Source organism: Myodes glareolus, chromosome 9 (assembly GCF_982192425.1).
Source record: "Myodes glareolus chromosome 9, mMyoGla1.1, whole genome shotgun sequence".
Classification (NCBI taxonomy): Eukaryota; Metazoa; Chordata; class Mammalia; order Rodentia; family Cricetidae; genus Myodes; species Myodes glareolus.
In genome coordinates, this window is record NC_142034.1 from 179,984 (window position 1) to 205,919 (window position 25,936).

Consider the following 25,936-nt stretch of genomic DNA (forward strand, 5'->3'; position numbering starts at 1 on the left):
AATTATTTCCCTTGCTACTTCATAACCGTAACTTTGCCACACAGGCAACCCCTGGATTAGGGTCTATAACCCTAGGAGTTGTGAACTACAGGTTAAGAAACACTGCTCTAAAGTAAGATAGATAGATAGATAGATAGATAGATACATACATACATACATACATACATACATAGATACATAGATAGATACATAGATACATAGATATTAAAGCACTGAAGAAAAAATAGAATGAAATTTTTTTTAATCAGACACCTTCAGTTTATTAGACAATGTTTTAATTTCTCTTCATACTGAATAATATAGAAAAATACCCGTATTTTATGAAAGTATATTTGTAGAAATATAGTGGTAAAAAATAAGAATATGAAACAATGCTAGATAGTATAGCAAGATTGAAAGCAAGTTATTAAGAATGTGGGGTGGTGACTTATTAACACATGTAGTTCAAGAAAGATTCAAGTATGATTTAAAGGGACCATCATTGTTCTGATGTACAGTAAAATTTCTTGAAATTCTATAATTTAAATGTGCAACCATTTAATATGTGCTCGATAAATGGGTTATTTTCTTTGCTTTATTAACTTTATGCATGTAAAAATGTTTGAACTGTGTTTGTGTGTATATACCTATGCCATGATATGTATGTAGCACTGAGAGGACAACTCCTAAGTGTCTGTTATTTTCTTCCCCTATGTGAGTTTAGTGATGAAACTTAGGGATTCCTTTGACTACAACTGACCTCAATTGCACTTATTCAGAATTAAAAATCATTTATGTACGGGGCTGGAGAGATGGCTCAGAGGTAAAGAGCACTAGCTGCTCTTCCAGAGGTCCTGAGTTCAATTCCCAGCAATCACATGGTGGGTCTCAACCATATGTAATAAGATCTGGTATCCTCTTCTGTACTGTAGGATACATGCAGGAAGAACCCTGCTTACATAATAAATAAAAATCTTTTAAAAATCATTTATGTATGTAGGAGTGTGCATATGCAACTACCCAAGATTAGGGAAAAAAAACTTGTAGGAGAAATATGGATCACTCAGAAATAGAAAACAGGTCATCTGGATTATCAGCAACCAATTTTAATGAATGAGACAATTCTTTGAAACTCAATCATGGTTTTTGAGGAAGTGTTATAAACAATGTTCAGTCCCCAGGATAAACAAATTAAAAACGTGTATACTTATATAAATATTTTCCTATGCAAGGAGGATTTTTTATTCAAATTATATTGTGTTCCTCTATCCTCATATGAAATTAAGTTTATAATCTGAAAATAAGACAACAGTTTACTATTATAATATTCCTAATAATCTTATTTGAAGACCAGTGAGATAGCTCCATGGGAAAGGTCTGTGGTGTGCAAGGATGGAAAACTAACCTTGAACATCATATTAAGAGAATCAAAAGTGGAAACTGCAAAGTTGTCTTCTGGTCTCCACATATCTGCATTGGTCCTACAAAACCATAATCACATTGCACACACACCATAAATCTTTGTCACAAAATAAATAGTAGTGCCATTACATTACCTGACATCTCTGGATAATTTCCTGAGAAGGCTATTTCTTCAAGATAAAATGCCAAACGGCTAACTAATGGAGATGGGGGAAGCATGGAACATCAGTATATATGTACATATATTTATATACATATACACATAAAACATCAAGCTACAGTACGAGATACACAGTTGAATGTCGATTCTCCTACTTTATTACGTCTCTACCAGATAAACAAAAATACTGTTTTTGAATACACACAAGATCATTAATGTTTCTTACATTCTCTTCTATTAAGCATTTTAACATTGACATTGTTAAATTGTGTTGACAAAACAGCAAATGCTGGGAGTATATCATCTACATTTAGACTTGCACTCAGGAGATAGACACGTGAGGATCATGAGTTCAAATGTATCCCTGAATCATTACTAACATCTAAGCAAAACTGAATAAGAAACAAGAAAATCTCAAGGAAATTTGAGAATTTGTGGAAATATGAAAAACAAAACCAGGAGCAACAACCCACCACCATTTCAGACACTCTTACTTCAAAAGTATGATCACACACGGCCTGATATTTAAATAAACAATGGACCACTTAAATGATGGGGATACCATTCTACACATTAGAGTAGAAAAATACCTATCAATAAGTAAAACCACAATAGATTAACAAAAGTTACAGAAGAACTATAAGGACCACAAAATAAACTTCACTAAATGGATCTGTCACACATGTAGCACACTTTAGTATCTACCTCAAATGTTTCAAAATGAAGCCATAATGCAGTGATCTCTACTATCAGGTCAGTGAGCATGGTAAATAATTTACTTCCTTCAAGGTTATGATGAAAAATAAATGATACACCACTTTTTTTTTTCTTGAAACTGAAGACAACTGTGATGTCTAAAATCGTTACAAAATCATTTTCAGGAATAGAGCTTTCTTCTGTGTGAGTTTATCCCCATTTCCTGACTTTGAATTGATACAAATAGGCTTTAAAATATTTAGAGCACTAGAAACATGGCTGGGCCGTAAAGAAATGTTCACTCCCAGGACCAATGTCTGATTTTTGACAACCTCCTGTAATTTCTGCTATAAAATTCTTGGGTCTAATATTATCAGAAACCACCATGCACATTCACATACCCACACAAAAACACACTGATATCACATAATCACAATTAAAACAACTCTTTAAACATTTTCACTCATGAAAGTTTTTTCTTGTAAGAATTCATTCCTATAATACAGGTGTTAAGGCACCTAATGGCTTATAGAATTTTTCTTCATCATGAAGCAATCAGGTAGGCTTGAAGTCAGAGAAAGCAAGACTTCTAAGTTAATGGAATCATTTGGGAAGACTTAGGAAATGCTGTCCTGCTGGAGGAAATAAGCCACTGGGAGCAGGCGTTCCTAGTTTACACTCTCTGCTTTATGCTGTAGGTTAAAGATTTGAGTTCTTAGCTTCCTGTTTTAGTTGTCATGTTAGACACTTGTAGCCATGACTCTTTCTTTCTTTTTTTGAGAAAGCGTTTCTCTGTAGCTTTGAAGTCTGTTCTAGAACTAGCTCTTGTAGACCAGGCTGGCCTCAAACTCACAGAGACCCACCTGCCTCTGCCTCCTGAGTGTGGGATTAAAAGTATGCACCACCACTGCCCAGCTGCCATGTCACTTTCATGGTGATCCTGTATCCTTCTGGAATCAAAGGCCAAATTAATTTTTATACATGGACATTGTATCACAGCAATAGAAAAAGAACGAATATAAATCAATAAAATTTCACACCTGAATCAGTGACTCCATTTAATTGAAGAGAAATATAAAATCTAAAAGGGTTACAATATTGTTTAAATTCATAGTGCAAGTGTTACAGCTCTGGAGGGAAAGTTATCCTGAGTGCCAGGCTATACTTACAACTATGAAAGGAAGGTAGTCTGGATATCTACAGCTGTGTGGACAAAGAAACCCTGATTTGATGTGGGAGTCCCCTCTGTGTGCTGTGATTACCATTAATGAATAAAAACCTGCCTTGGCCTGTTGATAGGGCAGAACTTAAGTAGGCAGGGAAAACTGAACTGAATGCTGGGTGGAAGATCGACAGAATAAGAGAGATGCCATGTGGCCACACAGATTGATAGAAATGGGTTAAATTAATATGTAAGAGTTAGCCAATAAGAAGCCAGAGCTCAGGGGCCAAGCAGTGATTTAATTAATACAGTATTTGTGTGGTTATTTCAGATCTAAGCAAGCTGAGTGGCCAGGAACCAAACAAGTGACCTCCCTAAATCACTGATTGTCAGAAGTAAAGTTATACATACAGTTGTGAAGGGAAGGTATCCTGTGATGTGGGATTCCCCTCTGTATGGTGTGAACATGTTTTATTGCCATTGGTTAATATAGAAGTTGCTTTGGCCTACAGCAGGGCAGAATATAGTCAGGCTGGAAGAGATATAGAGAGAGAGTAGATAGAGTAAAAGAGATGCAATGTAGTTGTTGAAGCAGAAAGATGCCAGAACAGAACCTTACTGATAAGCCACAGCCTTGTGGTGAAATTAATCGAAATGAGTTAATTCAAGATATAAGAATTAGTTAAAAGAATCTTGAGCTAACAGGCCACAGTGTTGTAATTAATACTTTCTGTGTGACTATTTGAGTCTAGATGGCTACAGAAACTGCCTGAGCAGTCTCCAACTACAATTCTGGATTTCTACAGCTGATAGGAAAGAAACCCTGACTGTTATTAAGTCAGGCTATGCCTGAAACTGTGGAGAAAAGGCATCCTGAATATTTATAGCTCTGAGGAGAAAGGTACCCTCACTGTCATGTCAAGACATACCTACAGCTGTGAAGGGAAAGTATACTGGATATATGTATCTTTCTCATATACAGCTATGAGAAAGAAATCCTGACTGCTGAGAAGTCTGGCTATAACTGAAGCTGTGAAGGGAAGGTAGCCTGATACCTAGGGCTCTGAAGAAAAAGGGACCCTGTTAGAAGTCAGGCCATACTTACAGTTGTGAAGGGAAAGTGTACTGGACACCTACAACTATGAGGGAAAAGGGTATCCTTGTGGAGGCCCAAAACCATTACCCTATTTCTGCCTTATCTGAAGGTCAAAGTTTAAGGTTGCTCAAAATTGCTAACAGGTGTGGCTACACACCCTGACCTAATGTGTGGTTGTTTTGTGTTTTGGACTTTAAGGAAGCCCATACAGGTAAAGCCTCCCTTGAGGAAAGGTGAAAAAATTCAAACATACTTCTGCTCCTCCTTTTGAATTAAGAGGTTTGACCTAGGGAACGACTGCACTTAGGATACTTGGCCTAGGGTGGGTTCATGGCCTGAATAACAGAATACTTTTCTCAATAATTAAGGACTTGATGGCTCAAAGCATTGAAGCAAGTAACTGTTCTAGTTGTCTTTTGCATTATGTTAAAGCAGTCTTTTGTCTTCTTCCCCTTGTTGTATTGGGGTATAAAAGTATATGAAAAATTAAATGCAGGCAGATTTACAGTATTCACTGGCACTCCCTCCCAGTATTATCCTATGACTTTTTTTTTTTATTATTTTCACTTGTTTCTTCATTCTCTTTACTTAGTATCTAATCCCCATGTCTCTACCCTGGTAAGTAGTATACCTGTCAAAGATGGTCCCTGATATATACTGACTTATGGGAAGTCCGGCTATACCTGAGGCTTTGGTCCAGTGGGAGATGTTCTCCCTAAAGGATGTAGCAATACTGCTCCTCTCAACACAGCTGGGCCTTGCTTCATTGTGCCAAGACAGCTTCAAAGCAGAGACGGTCATTGCTGTTCTGCTCCACTTCCCTAAGGGAGTTTCCTAGCAGAGGTGTCCACTGCACCTCTGTTCCACCCACTAGGGAGTTTCCTAACAGAGATGTCAATTTTTTTTCTCAGCTTCAACCCAAATTGTTACTTCTCTGTTTCATTGGAGTCAATGGGAAACTGTTGCAGAAATGTTGCAGTCTCAGGTGAAGAGTCCCTACTTCTGCCCTGCTCCTTTAAGGGAATCTGCCAGGAGAGGTGACCAAAGCTTCTCTGTTCCAATCCACTACAAAGTTTCTGATCACTCCAGTGAAAGGTCTTCACCCAAAACTCATTCAAGAAATTTATTTAGAAGGGAAGAATCCAGGAGAGGGACTGCCTCTGCCAGGGAAGAAATAGGCAGAAGGCAACTGAACATGTACAGAACGTATAGAGTACTTCTTAGGGGCAGAGTTTTCTCAGGGAGAAGATTCTCATGGTAGGAATTGCTTAAATGTCAATCCCTGATTTTGAACAATGCTGAGATTGGCTGGATTTCATGCACAGATGTTGGTAGATCTCAAGCTTAGAGATTAGCTGGTTTTATGCTCAGTTGGTCAAGGGTAGAGTGTGTTTCTTTGGCTCTTGTTTCAGGGACAAAGTGTGTTTTTTCACTGGCCCCTTATAAACTTTTGAGTCTAGTTTCAGGATCAGGTGTTTCCGTTATTGACTCCGGATTCAAGAACAAACTGTGTTTCGTTCGTGGTCTTAGTTTTAGAGTCAGGATATATATCTTTGACTCCAGCGTCAGAGTCAAGATTATATATTTCACTTGCTCTGGTTTCAGGGTCAGGATGTGTTTCTTTGGCTGGCTCAATTACCCTACTCATAGGTCTTCATAAATTCACAAATTCATTTTAATATGAGTTTTTAAGTACAAAAAGTATAAAAAGGATTTGATAGTGCTTGAAAATATTGTTAACACTGTCAAATTTATTTCTAGAGAAGAAATAGTCTTGTATTGTAGGCAAAGGATTCTTGTTCATTGCTGGATGCCCAGACCAAAAATAATCACACAGAAACTATATTAATTAACACTGCTTGGCCTATTAGCTCAGGGTACTTATTAACTAACTCTGACATCTTAAATTAACACATTCCTGTTATCTTGAATTTTACCACAAGACTTGTGATTTATCAGTAAAGTTCCAGGACATTTGCTTCATTTAGCAGGTACATGGAGGCTGACTCTACTTTCTTTTCTCCTCTATGTCTGCTTGGAATTCCTGTCTTGCTCTATTCTGCCCTATCATAAACTTTATTATTAAACAAGGGTAACAAAATACATTCACAGCACACAAAAGGGAAACCCAAATCATTGTGTAGCTTATTATAAATGTTTAGGCTAAAGATATTACCAAATACTTTATAATAAGAAGTCTTCAGTATCTTTTTCAGGTAGTCAATGTCTATTGTAATATACAAAGACTTTAACAGATTGTTGCACACAAAAAATTTTACTCCTATATAAAGTACAAAACTTTATCACATTGAACACATTAATGGGGTTTCTCTGCAGAATGATTTTTTCTCATGATTTAGATTATTCATACACACAAATGCTTTACCACACTGATTATTTTCATAGGGTTTTTTCTCCAGTATGGCTTCTTTCATGACTTTGAAGATGACTGTACTATGCAAAGGCTTTACCACATTGATTATATTCATAGGGTTTACCTCCAATATGTGTTCTTTCATGTGTTTGGAGACTATTGCGAGATACAAAGGATTTACCACACTGACTGCATTCATAGGGTTTCTCTCCAGTATGGGTTCTTTTATGTATTCGGAGATAACTGAGCCTTGAAAAGGCTTTACCACACTGATTACATTCATAGGGTTTCTCTCCAGTATGGGTTCTTTTATGTCTTTGGAGAGTACTGTGACATGCAAAGGTTTTACCACACTGATTACATTCATAGGGTTTCTCGCCAGTATGGGTTCTTTTATGCAAATGGAGACTAATGTGACGTACAAAGGCTTTACCACACTGATTACATTCATAGGGTTTCTCTCCAGTATGGGTTTTTTCATGTGCTTGGAGACTACTGTGATATCCAAAGGCTTTACCACACTGATTACATTTATAACGTTTTTCTCCACTATGGTTTTTTTCATGTGTATAGAGACTACTGTGATATACAAAGGCTTTACCACACTGATTACATTTATAAGGTTTCTCTCCAGTATGGGATTTTTCATGGGTTTGGAGACTATTGTGATATACAAAGGCTTTACCACACTGATTACATTCATAGAGTTTCTCTCTAGTATGGGTTCTTTTATGTTTTTGGAGAGCACTGTGATATGCAAAGGCTTTACCACACTGATTACATTTATAGGGTTTCTCTCCAGTATGGGTTCTTTTATGCATCTGGAGACCACTGGAACATGAAAAGGCTTTACCACACTGATTACATTCATAGGGTTTCTCTCCAGTATGGGTTCTTTCATGACTTTGTAGATGACTGTGCAGTGCAAAGGCTTTACCACACTGATTACATTCATACGGTTTCTCTCCAGTGTGGGTTCTTTCATGTTTTCGGAGACCACTGGGACATGCAAAGGCTTTACCACATTGATTACATTCATAAGGTTTCTCTCCAGTATGGGTTCTTTCATGACCTTGAAGATGAGTGTGCCGTGTGAAGGCTTTACCACACAGATTACATTCATAGGGCTTTTCTCCAGTATGCGTTCTTTCATGACTTTGAAGATTACTGGGATGTGCAAAGGCTTTACCACAATGATTACATTTAAAAGATTTCTTTCCAGTATGGATTTTTTCATGTGTTTGGAGAGTACTGTGATATAGAAAGGCTTTACCACACTGATTACATTTATACGGTTTCTTTCCAGTATGGCTTCTTTCATGACTTTGAAGATGACTGTGACATATGAAGGCTTTACCACACTGATTACATTCATAGGGTTTCTTTCCAGTATGGGTTCTTTTATGCAATTGGAGACCACTGGGACATGAAAAGGCTTTACCACACTGATTACACTCATAGGGCTTCACTCCAGTATGCGTTCTTTCATGACTTTGAAGTTTACTGGGATGTGCAAAGGCTTTATCACAATAACTACATTTATAAGATTTCTTTCCAGTATGGATTTTTTCATGTGTTTGGAGAGTACTGTGATATAAAAAGGCTTTACCACACTGATTACATTTATAGGGTTTCTTTCCAGTATGGCTTCTTTCATGACTTTGAAGATGACTGTGCTTTGTGAATGCTTTACCACACTGATTACTTTCATAGGGTTTCTCTCCAGTATGTGTTCTTTTATGCATTTGAAGAGTACGGTGATGTGCAAAGGTTTTACAACATTGATTACATTCATAGGGTTTCTTTGCAGTGAATGTTCTTTTATGCATTTGAAGATGACTATGATGTGAAAAGGCTTTACCACACTCATTTTCTTCATAGGGTTTCAATCTCGTAGGTGTCTTTTCATGCCTGTGAAGATGACGGTCACATACAAAGGCTTTAACACATTGAGTATATACAGAAGTTTTCTCTCTAGTTTGACTTTTTTCATGCCTACAATGATAATGGTACATGTGAAAGCATTACTACATTTAATACATTGTTGAATATTTTTATCTGTATCAATTAACTTTCCAATTTAGTCTTATTTTAAAGAATTGTATGTTAAGGTTTAATCACCATGTCTACAATCTTGCTTTTTTCCATTCATTAAGGCTTACTTTTCATCTTTGAAGATAACTGAAAACAGTCTTTAAATGGTTTACATTTACAGAATCTTTTTTTCTGTGTGACAATTTCATGTATTTGAAGAGAACTGAAAAAACTCAGAACTTTACCACTCTTATTGCATTTATAAAGTTTCTGATACTCTGAGTGATACTACATTTGCTGAGTGAACTAGAACAAACAGAAATATTTATACAATCCTAGTACTGATGGTGCTTTTCTGAAATGTGAGCTTGTTGACATATTAACAATGACACTAGAAAACCAATTACTTGTATACTTGTACATCAACTTCAACAAGGATACTCAACATGGTGATTGCTACATATATTCTATTTGTTCTGAGAGAGAGGTATGTTATATCTTTTCCCATCCCTATGCTCATGTGGCTTGTATCCAAAGTAACAGATGATATACTTAGTAAATGAAGAATAACAAATGTAAGGTTTCCACATGAGTTCACACAGTTTGACTCTCTGTCCTCATAGACTTGTGGTATCTGGATTAAGGCTTCTCCACAACAGCTGCTCCTTGATTTCTGACTCTAACTGCCCCCTCACTAAACTTAACACAGTCACAAGTATATGGTTTAAACTAAGTCTCCTATGGACTACTAGTGTAATAGAGAGTTTTACAGATATACTTATCACCTTTTCAACATGTATATCTTTTATAATATGAAATAAATGAATTGACAATTTTGCAGAATAGCTTTCATTGTATTATGATTCCAATGGCAACATAGGTTAAGACATTGTTTCCTTGACTTCTTTCTTAAAAGAATGACTTCCAAATGCAATTCACCTATCTGAAATTAAGGTATATGATTTTATGAGAATTTAATAATCATCAATGCACTTTATTATTTACACTCTTGCTTTGGTTTCAAACATATAGGATACATTATAAATTCTTCAGAGGTACATTTGTATCAGCTGATATGTGAAAATTACCTTTCATGTCTTCTAGAACTTTGACAATGTTCTTCAATATTATGTTCTCCCCAATTGTATCCTAAAATATAGTGCCAAAAAAGTATGTTATATATTAAAAATTGTAAAAATTTAGTTACCATTTGAAACCTTACAAGCATGCCTGATTTATTTACCCCTTCTTCTTTCTCAATCATATTACAAAATTGCATCATTAACCCATGAACAATTGTCCCCTTACTTGAAAAGTGAAAGATAATTCTGCCTTACCTATAGTAGTGAGGTTTCTGTAGGTCTCCACCATCACATCTTTGTAGAGACTCTTCTGGGAAGGATCCAGCAAAGTCCATTCTTCCCAAGTGAAGTCAACATGCACGTCATCATAGGTCACTGCATTCTAAAATATCCCATACATGTGACAACAGAAAGTATGATTTTGACAACAGTGTAAATATATAATTCTTTGACAGTATAGTCATATAAATCTGGTGCTCCCCATACTTAGTCCATAACATAGACACCATAATTTAACCACCAAGTCACTTTAATTAATAGTATCTGTGTGATTGTTTTCAGGCTGAGCAGCTGGGGTCTAACAAGCAGGCTTCCCACAACAAACTGGTGCCCACGTGGCCAACTGAAATCCACTTAAAATCTTAAGAGAGTTTGGAAAGGAATTCTAGACACTAAAAAATGAAGTTCAGCCACATTTATTTCCCCAAATGTGCTTTGCTCACTGGTGACGTGCTTAAGCTTCTTTAAGAAAGGTTTTCCTGATTTAGAGGTAGCAGAAGAAAAGCTGCACCATTTTGAAATGCCGGTTTTTTGGGCCATGCTGCCAGTGTGAACTCTGACTCTTTCTGATTGACCGCCTATGGGGTCAGTGAGCAGAATGCTAATGGCAACTTAGACTCCGTGTATGCCTAAAAATGGGGTAATGGGCATTGCTCTCAGAGGCAGCAAATATGCTTCTGCCATGTTGGACTGTGTGGAATAAGCATGTAGGTAATATTTGCTCTACCAATGGTACAGCTTAAGTTCATAAGAAGTGCTTACCATTTTAAGAAGTGCTCCTGAACAGTACAGAATTACAGATACACAATAGGACAGATTCATACATAAAAGACCTCTAAATGAGACACAATGTGTTTAAAAAATGTACATAGGCCTGGGAGGGAGAGAGAAGAAAAATAATACAGAGAGTTATAAAAAGAAGTAAATGGTTTATAAAAAAATTAAACAAAGTCTTTAAAGAGACATCATACAGACATTCATAATGTAAAGACAATAAAATAAATATTAAAAAAATAATAAAATAAAAACTAATAAGTCATGTAAAAATGGACTATATACAGAGTGTCTGGATTATGTATATTATTGTGTTTTCTTTGAATTTTTTGACTGTAAAGGAACTAAGTAACCAATACATAAACTTTAAAGGTAACATGTCTTCAGAATTTGGGTCTAAGGATTTGTTGCTTTGGAAAAGAGGTTCTTCTTCTGTTTCCACAGAGGATGAGAACCTCTGGAATCCTTGCAGACTAATGTAGTTTGATGAATCAAGGCCACCCAAAAGGTCACTGTGAACGTCCCCCCAAAAATTACTTCACCAAATAAAAAGCAGGAAGCAGTTTGGAGAGAACTATACCCATATTCTCAAATACTGTTCATAAATGTTTGATAACATTTAAAGGGGGATATGCTATAAAGATTTGCATTGGTATGGATCTTGGTTTAATGATACAAATTTAAGGCCAATTTTATTATATGTATTTGCTCTTGATTAAGGTATTGTATTTGTGCAGCTCAATTAAAAATGTAATGTATAATTAAAAATATAGGTAAACAGAGAGTCATCTATAATAGTAATGGTCAGTTTGTAGTCATGTTAGCTAGATTTTCTAGATGTACAAAGATGCATTCCAGATAGATAAGGATTCTTCAACTCTTTCAGAGTCTTTCAGAATATGGCATTTAAAATGTTTTAAGAGCTTAAGACATTTTATGACAATGAAACACATCTGCTCCTGGTGGCACCAATCTACTCCGAGAAGATGATGGGCATCGAAGAGGCTCCTTATAGAGTTTGTTAGCCATTTGGGCAAGAAACTGCTCTTGCTGGAACTGCTTGATTAACTGGACATGCAGGACCCACAGCGAAATGACTGCTGAACTTGCCTAAAGGTGAGATGATTATTCGGGGTTCCTGATTCATGAAGGAGTCTGACAGACATTCTGCAGGACACAGAAGACAGAAACTGATGGAATTTTCCATTGCAAGGCAGAACAGGTCTTCAAGTGTCCTGCTTCATGGAAAGTCTGCTAGATACTATGATCCTGTGGGCTGAGGATTGGATGCCCCAACAACACAAAACTTTGGGTAACTGCCCGGGCAATTAGATGTCTCTGTCATTTCTAGAGTTATGGAAGTTGCTTACAATATACTTCCTATTTACTTAGGTAATATTATATCCGTCTGGGTCTTTAATGGAGTTGAAATATTTATACTTATAGTTTTCTTTAGTTATAATAAAAAATAAAGTAGATATAAATATGTAATTCTTGAATGACACCTATTTTGTTATTTGTAATTTTACTATGTTAAAATTAAAACCTTCCTTTTCATTTAAATAGAAAAGGGAAGGTGATGTGGGATTCTCCTCTGTATGCTGTAATTATCATTGTTTAATAAATGAACTGCTTTGGGCCAATAGGACAGCTATAGGACAGAACTTAGGTAGGCGGGGAAAACTAAACTTAATGCTGGGAGGATGAAGAAGGCATCAGAGAGAAGTTATGTACCTCCACCAGAGATAGGAGCTGCATTACATTGCCCAGCCTTAAAATATGAGTTTGGGACTAGTCTTATTGAACGTTGATACAATTTATTTGGTTTATATCCCTGGGAGGTCTGCTCTTTTTTTGAGGAAAAAGGGGGCAGGGGAGCTGGGACAATGGTAGAGGGACTGGAATGAGTAGAGGAAGGGGAGAATTCAATCAGGATATATAGAATGAGAGAAGAATAAATATAAATAAAAATGCATTAAGTCTAAGTTCAATGATCCTTATAATCTGTAGCAACTCAAACATCGCAAATGTGCAAAGTGTCTTCTGAAACTTAAGACAATCTCTTGAATGTGACATGTTGTAAAATCAAAAAATAAATAAATATTTACAACATATAATGACACAGGACATATGCCCATTGATAAAAATAGGGTTATCACTGTGTTACAGCTCCCAACTTAGGCAGACTCATGTGTATGTCACACCAGTGAGAAGAACAGATAAGCAGACAACAAACCCTTGAAATTTCCACACTCCCTACATTCCCACAGACACAATCCTTCAGCTACCCTACAGCTGCTATCCCCAAAACCATGTACCCATCCTTATGTCAGATGCATACACTCTGTTCAAGTGCAGGCCACATCAGCCAAAAAAAACAGGTAGGAAAAATGAGGTAAAGACTCTCTGCTGGACCAGAACCTATGCCAATCACCAGAAATTCATATAGGTTTCTTGTCTGTATACCTCCTCCATTCTTTTAATAATCCCGCAACACTATCCCCAATCCCACTTCCCTCCTCTTCTCTGTGTTGTAGCCCTCAATTTGGGTGGAGACTAAGTTGCACTATCTGTAAGACGTCTATGTAGGCCACATTCCAACTGACCTTTCTCATTCTCATAGTCACTCTCAACACTATTCCCAAGTTCCCTACCCTTTCCCAAACATGGCCAGACACTTCCTGCTGGAGCAAAGGCCACACCATCTGTAAGATTTCCAGTCCTACTTGGGATGAGAGCCCCTGTTCAACCATAGGCCACATAAAGCAGAAAACTAGAGATCAAATAGAAACCAAGGAACAAAACACCCATGCAACAAAGACAAACTGAGAAAATGGTACCTAGACCCACAAATATGTCAAACCCAGATACCTGGACACAAACATAAAAACACAATCAACAACAGGCAGAGCATTAAGTCACTACCAGATTCCAGCTATCCCGAAATTACAAGCCCTGAATATTTCAACACAGTTGAAGCACAAATAAATCAAGACCAACTTTATAAAGATAACAAAAGTCCTTAGAGGAATTAAATGAATCCCTTAAAGAAAACAGAGAAAGGACAAATGAAGTATTTGAGAAATTAAAAAATCCCTTAAAGAAAGCCAAAAAGTAAACGAAGAAACAGTGGACAGAAATGAATGAATTTGTTCAAGATCTTAAAATAGAAATAGGAGCAATTAAAAAACATGAACTGAAGAAATTATGAAAATGAAAATCTCAGTAATCAAATAAGACCTACAGAGGCATGCTTCACCAAAAGAATACAAGACATTGAACAGAGATTTTTAGACATTAAAAGCATGATCAAAGAAATAGATATATTGATCAAAGAAAATGTTAAACCTAAAACTTCCTGAAACATAACATCCAGAAAATCTGAAACACTAAGAAAAGACCAATCCTAAGAATAATAGGGAATGGAGGAGAAGAATCTCACCCCAAAGGCACAGGAAAATATTTCAAAAAAATTCATAGTCAAAACTTTCCTAACTAAAATGACACAGGAGAATGCAGGCCACAGAATCAACTAAGTAGGGCTCATAGGAGCTCACAGAGACTGAAATAGCAATCATGAAGCCTGTAGGAGTTTGCACCTGGTCCTCTGCATATATGTTATCATTGAGTAGCTTGGTGGTTTTGTGCAATTCCTAACAGTGGGAGTGGGGGATATTTCTGAATCTTTTCCCTGCTCTTGGAACCCTTTTCCTTCTACTGGGTTGACTCATCCAGTCTTTGCTATGTGCCTATCATATTAATTTGTTATGTATGGCTTTATTGATATCGCTGGGATATCAGCTCTATTCAAAGGGAAATAAAGATTGGGTGGATCTGGTGGAGAAGAGAGTAGTGGAAATGATTGAGAGGAATGGAGGAAGGGAAACAGCAGTTGTGATATATTATAAGAAAAATTATACATGATGTCCTTCTGTATAAGGGTTGCTTTTATTGGTTAATGAATAAAGCTGCTTTGGCCAATTGCAAGGCAGAATATAACCAGGCTGGAAGAGATATAGAGAGAGAGTAGGCAGAGTCTAAGAGATGCTATGAAGCTGCCAAAGCAGAAAGACACCCCAGAACCTCATCAGTAGGCTACAGCCTCATGGCCATACAGAGATTAATAGACATGGGTGGGTTAAGAGGAAAGAGGTAGCTGGTGTAGAAGGTCCTTCTATATTTTATGTTGCTTTCATTGGTTGAATAAAGAAACTGCCTTGGCCTTTTGATAGGGCAGTACTGATAGGACAAAACTGAATTCTGGGAAGAGGAAGGCAGAGAAATAGAGCCACCATGAAGACTCCAGGTCAGACATGCTGAATCCTTCCTGGTAAGCCACGACCTCATGGTTTTATACAGATTACTAGAAATGGGTTGAATCAAGATGTGAGAGTTAGCCAATAAGAGGCTAGAACCAATGGGCCAGGCAGTGTTTAAATGAATACAGTTTCTGTGTAATTATTTCAGGGGGTAAACTAGCTGCACAGCCGGGACAACAAGCCCACTCCTCCTTACTACAGCTAGTTAATAAGAAGTCCAAATGGATCAAAGACCTCAACATAAAGCCAGTCACACTGAACCTTGTAGAAGAGAAAGTGGGAAGTACACTTGATTGCATTGGCACAGGGAACCACTTCCTCAGTATAACCCCAGCAGCACAGACAATGAGAGAAATAATTAATAAATGGGACCTCCTGAAACAGAAAAGCTTCCGCAAATCAAAGGACATGGTCAACAAGACAAAGCAACAGCCCACAGAATGGAAAAAGTTCTTCAATAACCACATATCAGACAGAGATCTGATCTCCAAAATGTGCAAAGGTCTAAAAAATTGGACACCAAAAGATCACATAATCCAATTAAAAAAAAAAGGAGTAGAGACCTAAACAGAGAACTCTCAACAGAGGAATCTAAAATGGCTGAAAGACACTTAGGGGAACTCTCAACAGTGGAATCTAAAATGGCTGAAAGACACTTAAGGAAATGTTCAACATCCTTAGTCATCAGAGAAATGCAAATCAAAATCACTCTTAGATTCCATTTTACACCTGTAAGAATGGCCAAGATCAAAAACACTGATGACAACTTATGCTGGAGAGGTTGTGGGGAAAAGGGAACACTTCTGCATTGCTGGTATGAATGCAAGCTGGTACAACCCCTTTGGATGTCAGTGTGATGATTTCTCAGAAAATTAGGTAACAATCTTCCTCAAGACCCAATAATTCTACTTTTAGGTATATATCCAAAGGATGCTCGCTCAATCGTGCCACAAGGATATGTGCTCAACTATGCTCATAGCCAGAACCTGGAAACAATATAAATGCCCCTCAATTTAAGAATGGATTAAAAAAAAATGTGATACATTTACACAATGGAGAACTACACAGTAGGAAAAAATACAGACATCTTGAATTTTGCAGGAAAATGGATGGAACTAGAAAACATTATTTTGAGTAAGGTAACCCAGACACAGAATGACAATTATCACATGTACTCACTCATAGGTAATTTTTAAACATAAAGCAAAGAAAGCCAGCCTACAAACTACAATCCCAGAGAAGTTATATAACAATATGGACACTAAGAGAGATTTACAAATATCTAATCTACATGGGAAGTAGAAAGTATAAAAGACAAGATCTCCTGAGTACACTGGGAGCATGGGGATCTTGGGGGAGGGTTGAGTGGGGTAGGGGAGAGGCAGGGAGGGGAGCAGAGAAAAATGTAGAGCTCAATAAACATCAATAAAAAATAATAAAAAGAAGCCTGAGCTAATAGGCCAAACAGTGCTCTAATTAATATAGTTTCCATGTAATTATTTGGGTCTGTGTGCCCAGGAAATGAATAAGCAGTCTCTGTTTACAAGAAGGATAAATTTTGAAAAGAGAGAGAAATGTGGACACAGTAAGGGATGATTGGTTCACAGTAACACTAAAACTCAGTAGGGCAAACAACAAAAAAACAACAAATTCTTTTATATATATATATATTTGCTACTTCTACTTTCTGTATATAGTTCTCCATGGCAGATATCTCATACCTTGGATATCTCAACATCCGATAATCTAAAAATACAACTCTGTCTTCATCTTCACAGCTTCATGCAATAGAGTCTCACAACCTCCTCACTGGGTTTCTGACAGCCAAACATAGATGATGCAACAATGCTAAACTGAAACTAAAGAGGAAGAATCTATGACCTATAAATTTTGCTTCTTTGGCTTCTAAGTTGCTATGGATGCTACCATGCTTGGATCAGAGTTCCAGCAGCTTCTGCATGAAGTTGCTTCCTCGGATTAGGAATCAAGTTGCTTATTCCTTTGAGAAATTCAAGACTCAGATGGAATCTTACCCTAAGTTACCTTCCTAGGCTTCAAATGATAAGAAAGGCCTTCTATTTAATGATTCTAAGCTTCTTTAAATTTTCTCCTTCTTTTTCATCACAGGACTGCCATTTGAATCTTCCTAGTGTTGTTTTTCTCCACAAAACTGAATTTTTATATTTTCTACACCACTTTTTTCTCCCGCACTTTTGGTGTACCACATTTTGAATTATTTTGTTCATTTTTGCTGCGATTAAATTCTCTAAATAAAAGCATATGAGGTAATAAACAGGTTTGTTTGACTGATATTTCCAGATAACAACTCACAATTGTGGAAGCTTAGGATAGAAACTCCAGTTAGGAACGGAAGGCAAGGACACAGAGAAAAAATGTATACTGGCTTTTTCTCTTGTTTAGTCACTCTCTCATGTTCAGCTAGCTTTCTTATCCCTCTCAGTCCCACTTGCTTAGGGTATTGAAACAATCACTGGAAGAGGAGAGTCTTACCACATCAATCATCAATCAACACAAACATAGTAAGTAGCAATTTTGACCTGGCCAAAGCCTAGATTGATGTTCTTTCAGATGACTCTAACCTACATCATGTTGACAGCTGAAGCTAATTAAGGGAGAGATGATAATATATAAGATTTTTTAAACACAAGATCAATTATCAAACATGAAGAACTGGAAAACACAGACAGTTCAAGAAATGAGGAAATGTAAGCCTGTAAGATCAAGAACAGAAAACTAACACTGTCTCTCCCCAGAATCTTCCTAAGTCAAGAAATGCTCAGGGACCTCATAATACAGTAAATTTTCTGAAAAAGTATGAAGATCGATCATTTTCTAGAGAAATAACAATAAATTTAGATGATAATAAAATCAACAATATACATGGCATCATAGGCAAAGCAAGACACAAAGACAGACCTGAAAATATGTATCATGGTTCCTTAAACAAGAATGACAAGATACTAAACAAAATTAAATAACAAGAAATCACTGCCCAGCAGTTATCCTATGCACTCTAGTTCTCTCCCTTGCTGATAATAGAAAATGGATTGGGTGAGGGATGCTGTTTCACAAAAAAAATTGGAGAAACGTGCATAAAACTTTCCGATGTTTTAACTTTATAAAAAAGTTTTGATTATTAAAAGGATCTCATTCTCTTATAAAAAGAAAGCTATATTGATTAAGACCACTTAGACAACATTTTGTTTGCTATGACTGAAGATTGGAAGTCTGTTTCAGAGTGAGGAAACAAAAAACTTTTTCAAACCAAATGCAAGAAAATAACTTTTTTAAAGAAACAGTGTATGATTTGTATTTTATACCTAAAGCAACTTGTTTTGCTCTAATTGTTTTATGAGAAACTAGATTTAAAAAAAAAAGTTTATCCCCTCATTTTGGATATGTTTATGTGTGAGAAAGAATGTCTTCTATGTGTATACAGGGGACATATAAGAAAAGAAGGTGTCAGATCCCCTGAATCTGGAGTAGCAAGTGGTTCTGAGCCTACCAACTTGGATATTGGGATATGAACAGGCCTAATAATTTCAAGTCACTGAAAAACTCTTAAAACATAGACTGGCATGAACTGAGCAACACTTTAGCTATATCACTCTGGTTATCTATGGGGGGAAAAAACTTTTACAAACTTATAAAGCTACAATGAAAATCAAAATGGCAGTTCCTCACAAAATTGGGAATAGATCTTCCCCCAGGATGCTGTTGTACCAGTCTTGGGCATATATCCACAGATGATCCATCCTGTAGTTGGTTATTTTGCTCTTTGGCTCTTTTGGAAGCCCACCATCCAGTTCCCAAATAAATCACATGGAGTATTATTCTTACCTATGAAAGTCCAGCCTTGGCTTGGTTCTTGTCAGCTTTTCTTAAATTTTTAAATTATTTAATTTAAGTCTTAAATAATTTAAATTATTCTATCTACCTTTTGACTTTGGGGTTTGATCTTTAGTCTAGATACCTTTCTTTACTTCTTGCTCTGTGACTAACTGTGAAGCTGGGTGGCTAGTCCCGACATTCTCCTCTTTCTCTTCTTGGTCTTCAATCCTTCTCTTTTTTTTCCTTTTATTTATTCTCCCTGCCTGGCATCTCAGCCTATCCCTGTCCGGCCTAGCTATTGGCCATTCAGATCTTTATTAGACCAATCAGGTGTTTTAAGCAGGCAAACTAACACAGCCTCACAGAGTTAAAAAAAAATACAACATAAAGAATGCAACATACTCTTGCATCATTAAACAAATATTCCACAGCATTAATGGACATAACACATCTTCAATTAATGTTCCACAACATTTCCTCTTTTGGCTCAATAAAAAATGAAAGGTTATAACTTTTAACTTTCTCAATAGCCGCCATGTCTTCTTTAGTAACATTCAAAAATTAAAGTTCATAAACTACTGTACAATTTACATCTAGGGGTCTTAATTACCCCTTTGTCTTTATTAAGCATATCTTCTAGAAGGACAGATGAAACATTGACTAATTAATCTTTACCCATAACATTTGGGAGTCAGATATCAGGAGTAAAAACCCAAAAGATCAGTGAAACAGTGGAAAAGTGACCAGTGAATTTTTCTCTTCCATTCCTCTACCCAAAAAGGCCAAGATCCTCTCTCAGCCCAACCTTACTACTCTTGTCTCCTATCTATCTACAGTCCTCCAAACCTCTATGACATCTTTTGGTAAGTAAATAGTTAAGCTCTGTTCTCTGACTCCAAACATGCTTTTATCAAAATATGATCAAAATATCACACAACACCCGGCAACCTCTCATATACCTCACTCTTGCAACTTCCACACCCCTATGTAGCTCTCCAGAGCAGATGTCTCACAGCTTGGGTATCTCAACATCCTGTGGTCTGAAGTGTGATCCAGTTTCATATCCATCACTTCATGTAATGAATTCTCACAATCTCTACTTCACTGAGGTTCTGACTCCGCCAAACATAGATGGGCAAAATAGTGATAACCTGATCACAAAAGAAGAATCCATGACCTTTATATTTTGCATCTTTCTTGTTTCCTGAATCATCATGACCTAGACGATCCTTCCAAGATTTGATGGACCCTACCAAGCTTGGACCAAATTTGCTCCAAGTTCTATATGATGTTGCTCCTGGGACAAGGAATTACTGTGTGTCCTCCTTACAAGAATTAAGGGCTTAGCTTAATTAGATGTAGTCTTACACTTGGAGCATGTTCCTAGGCTTCAAATGTACAGCCAGGCTTTTTCCTTTAATAGTGCTGAAACCCTTGATGATCTCTGCACCTTTCTCACAACTAGACTGCCATTGGAAACTACCTAGTGCTGTTTTTCTTAACACAACAGACTTTTTTTGATGTGGGATGTTCTTCTGAATGCTGTGAATGTGTGTTGCTTCTATTGGTTGAAGAATAAAGATGTTCTGGCCTATGACAGGGCAGAATGTAGCTAGCTGGGAAATTCAAACAGACATAGAGAAAAAGAAGGTGAAGTCAAGGAGACTCCAAGAGCTGCAGGAGGAACAAGATGTGAGATAACAAGTCATGAATCATGTAGCAAAGCAGATATATACAAAATATGGGTTAATTTAAATGGAAGCGCTAACCAGTAATAGTCTGAGTCATTGACTAAAAATTTATAATTAATATAAGCCTCTGAATGGTTATTTGGGAGCAGGAAGATAGGAGAAAAACTTGCAGCTACACTTGTCATCTCTTTCTTCTTGTTTTTTTTTTTTTTACTGTAGACCTGAATGAGTCATCAGTAGTAACCATCCAATAGATGCAGTATTTTGTACAGGAAATCAGTTTATTCCTTTGAAATTCTGCTTATACACTTTCTCAGGACATGAAGAGAATAAGAAAGATTAGGATAAAAATATCACACAAATGATCTCTAGATATATTTTTCATGAAGTCTTCTAAGCACCTGGGCTTATGTACCAAGCTAAGATCACCTGATGGGGCCACAAGGAATGAAGCCAGACTTGGGCTAGAAAGGCCACAACAACACAAGGCTGTGATTGTTTTATTGAGGACTCTCAGACTTTTGATTTATCAAAAATAGAAGATAATGGCAATTCCTAGGATCAATACAGTTGTAACTTTTAGGATGATGTGGGATTCCCCTCTGTAAGCTGTGAATATGTTTTATTCCCATTGGTTAATACAAAAAAAACCTGCTTTGGGCTTATGGCAGCACATGATAGAGCAAGGTGGGAATCGCAAGCAAAGATAGAGGTAAAAAGAAAGGAAAGTCAGAGAGACACCATGTAGCTGCCAAAGGACAGAGACACTGGATAGAACCTTACCGATACGTCACAACCACTGGGGATACACAGAATAACACAAACGGGTTAATTTAAGATGTAAATGCTACTTAAAAAGAAGTCAAATCTATTGGCCAAGCGGTGTTGTAATCAATATAGTTTATGTGTAATTTTTTCTGGGTAGCCAGGAAACAAACAAACAGCCTCTATCAACAAAATGGTGCCAAAATGAGACAACTACATCAACATAAAATCTGAGAGAGTTTTAAAAAAAATTTGGACACAAAAAAACAGAGTTAAGCAAGACTTCTTGTTAGCCACATATTTTTCCAGATGGACTTTGTTAGCTGGCAGCAAGCAAGGGTACTACAGCTCCTATAAGAGAGGTCGTCCTGACTAAGCATTGAAAACAAAAGATATACAGCTTCTTAAGGAAAGGGCTTCCTGTTTTGTGCTGGCACAAATAGCTCTGACCCTTTTGGGAGGTACTGGGGTCTGTGTGTACCATGTTACAGATTGCTTAAAGGAAACATAGATGCACCAAGTCCCTGGAGCAGAGAGAATGGCACACAGAGCTGGCAGTAAACATACCTCTGCCATGTTGGACTAAGTAGAGCAAGCAGGCAGGGCAGAGGAGTTGGTCCTAGCCATGCCTGTTTAGCATTTCTTTAAAACTTTATTTAACTTTATGTATGAGTGCTCCGCATATACACCTGCATGTCAGAAGAGGGCATCAGATCCCATTATAGATGGTCATGAACCACCATGTGGGTGCTCGGAATTGAACTCAGGATCTTTGAAAGAGTAGCCAGTGCTCTTAACCACTGAGCCATCTCTCCAGCCCCTGTTTAGCATTTTTAAAACAGTGCTTCTGGTCAGAAAATGATTATAAATATGCAAAAAAAACAGATTCAGATAAAAAGGGTCACATATAAATGACCCTATAAATGGGTCACAGAGGATAAATGTATGTAAACTTGGGAGAGAAGACAGTCATAGATTAAAGGAGTAAAGAAAAATAAGCCATGTAAAGATGGGAAATAGAGTGTTTGGATTATGTATATTATCGTGTTTTCTTTGAAGTTTTTGACGGTGGATGAGCTAAGGACCAGAGAGACATTTCATTGTACTGGCTGCTAAGCCAAACCAACAGATATATTTTAAAGGTATCTTGACTTCAAAATGTGGGTCTAAGAATATATTGCTTTTGAAAAGAGGTTCTGCTTTTGTTTCTGCAGAGAACCTGTGGATTCCTCCCAGAATAAGGTGGTGTGATGGACCAAGATCCCCTGATACATCTCCATGAACCCTCAAAATAATTTTGCCCAACAAAAAGCAGAAAGGTGTTTGGAGAGAACTACTACAAAATTCCCAAATAATGTTTATAAATGTTTGTTTATATTTAAAGGGAATATGATATAGACATAATACTTTGCATTTGTATAGATTTTGGTCTATTGATACAAATTTAAGGTCAATTTTGTTAAATGAATCTCTGCTCTTGTTTAAGGTATTATATTCAGTTCACATAAAGATGCAATGTAGAGTTAAATACAAATTAACAGATAGTCATTTATAATAGTTAAACTTGTAGTCATGTTAGATAGGCTTTCTAGATGTACAGAGATATATTTCATATGACAGATATTCTTCAAATCTTTCAAAGTGATACAGAATATGGCATTTTAAATGTTTTAAAAACTTAGGCCTTTTCATGACAGTGAGACATGTCTCCTTCTGGTAGCATCAATTATTTCAGAGAGGTTGATGGGCATTGAAGAAACTCATTATGGAATTTGCTTCAATGTGACAAGGCTAGTCATTGGGGCAAGAAACTGCTCTTCCCTGGATTGCTTGATGGTATGTTGTATAAACTGGACATGAAGGACATACACAAAACTGACCACTAAAGTTGCCTAAAGAAGGTGAGATAGTTCCTGCTTCATGAAAGAGTCTGCTAGACATTCTGCAAGACACAGAAAAATAAGGTGACTGAGAAACTGCCAATATAGGTGGAACTGTCTTTAAAATTTTCTGCTTCATGGAAAAGTCTGCTAGACACTACGGGCCTGTAAACTGAAGATGGATGCCCCAATGTTACAGAAGAACTTTGGGTGACCATCCAGGCAGCAAGATGTCTTTGTCAATTCTAGACTTTTAGAAGTGCTTGTAATTACTTAGGTTATATGTATCCCCTTCTGGAGTCATGGCTGGAGTTGAATATAGACAGTTTTATAGTTATAAAAGATAGATTAGGTATAAAACTTTAGAGTCACAAAGATAGAATAGATGATAGAGTATTTTCCTTATCTGCCAAATTAAATGAACTAAATATTGGAACTATAATTCTTGCTTGATAATTATTTTGTTATATGTAATATTGCTATATCAAAGTTAAAACCTTCCTTTTTATTTAGACCAAAAGGGGAGGTGTTGTGCGATTCCCCTCTGTATGCTGTAAATATGTTTTATTCCCATTGGTTAATAAAGAACCTTCCTTTTTATTTAGACCAAAGGGGGAGGTGTTGTGCGATTCCCCTCTGTATGCTGTAAATATGTTTTATTCCCATTGGTTAATAAAGAAGCTGCTTTGGGCCTGTGGCAGCACAGAATAGAAGGTGGGAATTCCAGGCAGAGATAGAGGAGAAAAGAAGGCAGAGTCAAGGAGATGTCATGTAGCCACTGAAGGAGACAGATGCTGGATGGAGACTTGCCGGTTGGTCACAGCCATGTGGCAATACACAGATTAATAAAAATGGGTTAATTTAAGATGTAAAAGATACTTAATAAGAAGCCTAAACTATTGGATATGCAATCTTATAATTAATACAATTTCTGTATAATTATTGCAAGTCTGGGCAATGGGGAAATGACCAAGCACCCTCTGTCTATACCAGGATATAATGAAGTTTGCCAGCTATACAGCATGCACAAGATTAACATCTAAGTTCAATTGTCCTGTTAAGCCTTCATGATTCCTTGACTACTAAGGGATCATAAAAAGAAGCACAAATCAGCCTGAATGCTTCACTACCTGAGGGAATGCTACAGTCTGTCAGGAACTAGGAGGTATATTGTGATGCCAGAACCACTTTAACCTGAAAAACCTATGACAGGATTCTCTCAAGGCAGTTAGGTTCGGTAAACTCCATGGTTCCCCAAAGAGCCTGCTGCCCACTTAAATCCTATTACCTTGACCGCCACTGTCTGCCATTATTCTCAACATTCCCATCTTCTAGGTTCCACAAGAACAGCTGATTTAGCTCTTTGTCCAGTTTTCTGATATCTTAAGCATTCTTATAAGAGTCAACATTCCCAGGTCCTTTGTAGCAACAAAATCCCCTTTGAGTCCCATTTTTGTTCCAACTTTCTTCTGTTGCTGTTATTAAATTATGCAATCAAAAGAAACTCAGGTAATGAAAATGTTTATTTGGTTGTTAACCCTATTTCACAATTCCATCTTATGAGAGCTTAAGATAGATACTCACGGTAATAACTAAAGGCAAAATATGTGGAACCATTGTTTTCTGGCTTTGTCACTGTCTTGTGCTCAGCTAGCTCTCCTATCCCAGGGTTGCTTGTTCAGAGATATTGCCAATTCAGTGGAACAGCCTTCCTATATCAATCAAAATCAACACAATCTCTCTCAGATACCTTAATCAGGTATTTTGATCTAAGCACACTCTCAATTGGTATTTTCTCAGATCACTCTAAGCTATGTCATGCTGATAGCTGAAGCTAATTAGAAGAAAAAGACAAAATACAAGAAAATTTTAAAGATCCAAAGGCAACATACTAATCATATCAATCATTTAAGCAGCAAAAACATAAATGAAGATAGATAGATATATAGATAGATAGATATGCCAGGAAATGAAAAGAGGCAAACATCTAAGATAAAGAAGAGAAAACTAAAACTGTCTCTCCACAAAAACTTCCCAAACCAACAGAAATTCAAGGAACTCATACCATGAGAAATCTGAATACAAAATTGGTGAGACTACTATTTTCCATAAAATAAACAATAAACTTAGATAACAATGAATAAAATCAACAACATAAATGGGTAGCACTGACAAACAAAAACATATTATCTGTAAGGAGCCGTCCGGAGAAATCGCCATTACAATATGGCGCCGGCATTCCTGCAGCTTGGAGGTAATCAAGTCCATATTTGGTATTGCCACGTGGGGCCTATCGCCCTTTGCCTGCACATGCGCAATTGAGCCTTTTGTCCCTGGCCAATACCGAGGCCCCGGGCATCAGCAGAATGGT

The 25,936-nt window shown here is 36.9% G+C and overlaps 1 protein-coding gene across 2 annotated transcripts in view; it reads right to left on the reverse strand.

Moving 5' to 3' along the window:
- Positions 1–1,696: 1,696 nt before the first annotated feature.
- The window catches only part of LOC146893708 (uncharacterized), a 29,002-nt gene continuing 4,762 nt past the window's right edge, over positions 1,697–25,936 (reverse strand). The window contains exons 2-4 of one of the 2 annotated variants that reach the window (XM_087909622.1): positions 10,261–10,387; positions 10,012–10,072; positions 1,697–8,800 (exon numbers count right to left, since the gene is read on the reverse strand). In XM_087909622.1, coding sequence (XP_087765748.1) covers positions 6,970–8,800; positions 10,012–10,072; positions 10,261–10,387 — 2,019 coding nt within the window. In that variant the 3' untranslated portion in view covers positions 1,697–6,969. Of the gene's footprint in view, positions 8,885–10,011; positions 10,073–10,260; positions 10,388–25,936 lie in introns of both variants that reach the window. The other variant, XM_087909621.1, reaches the window with a different exon arrangement.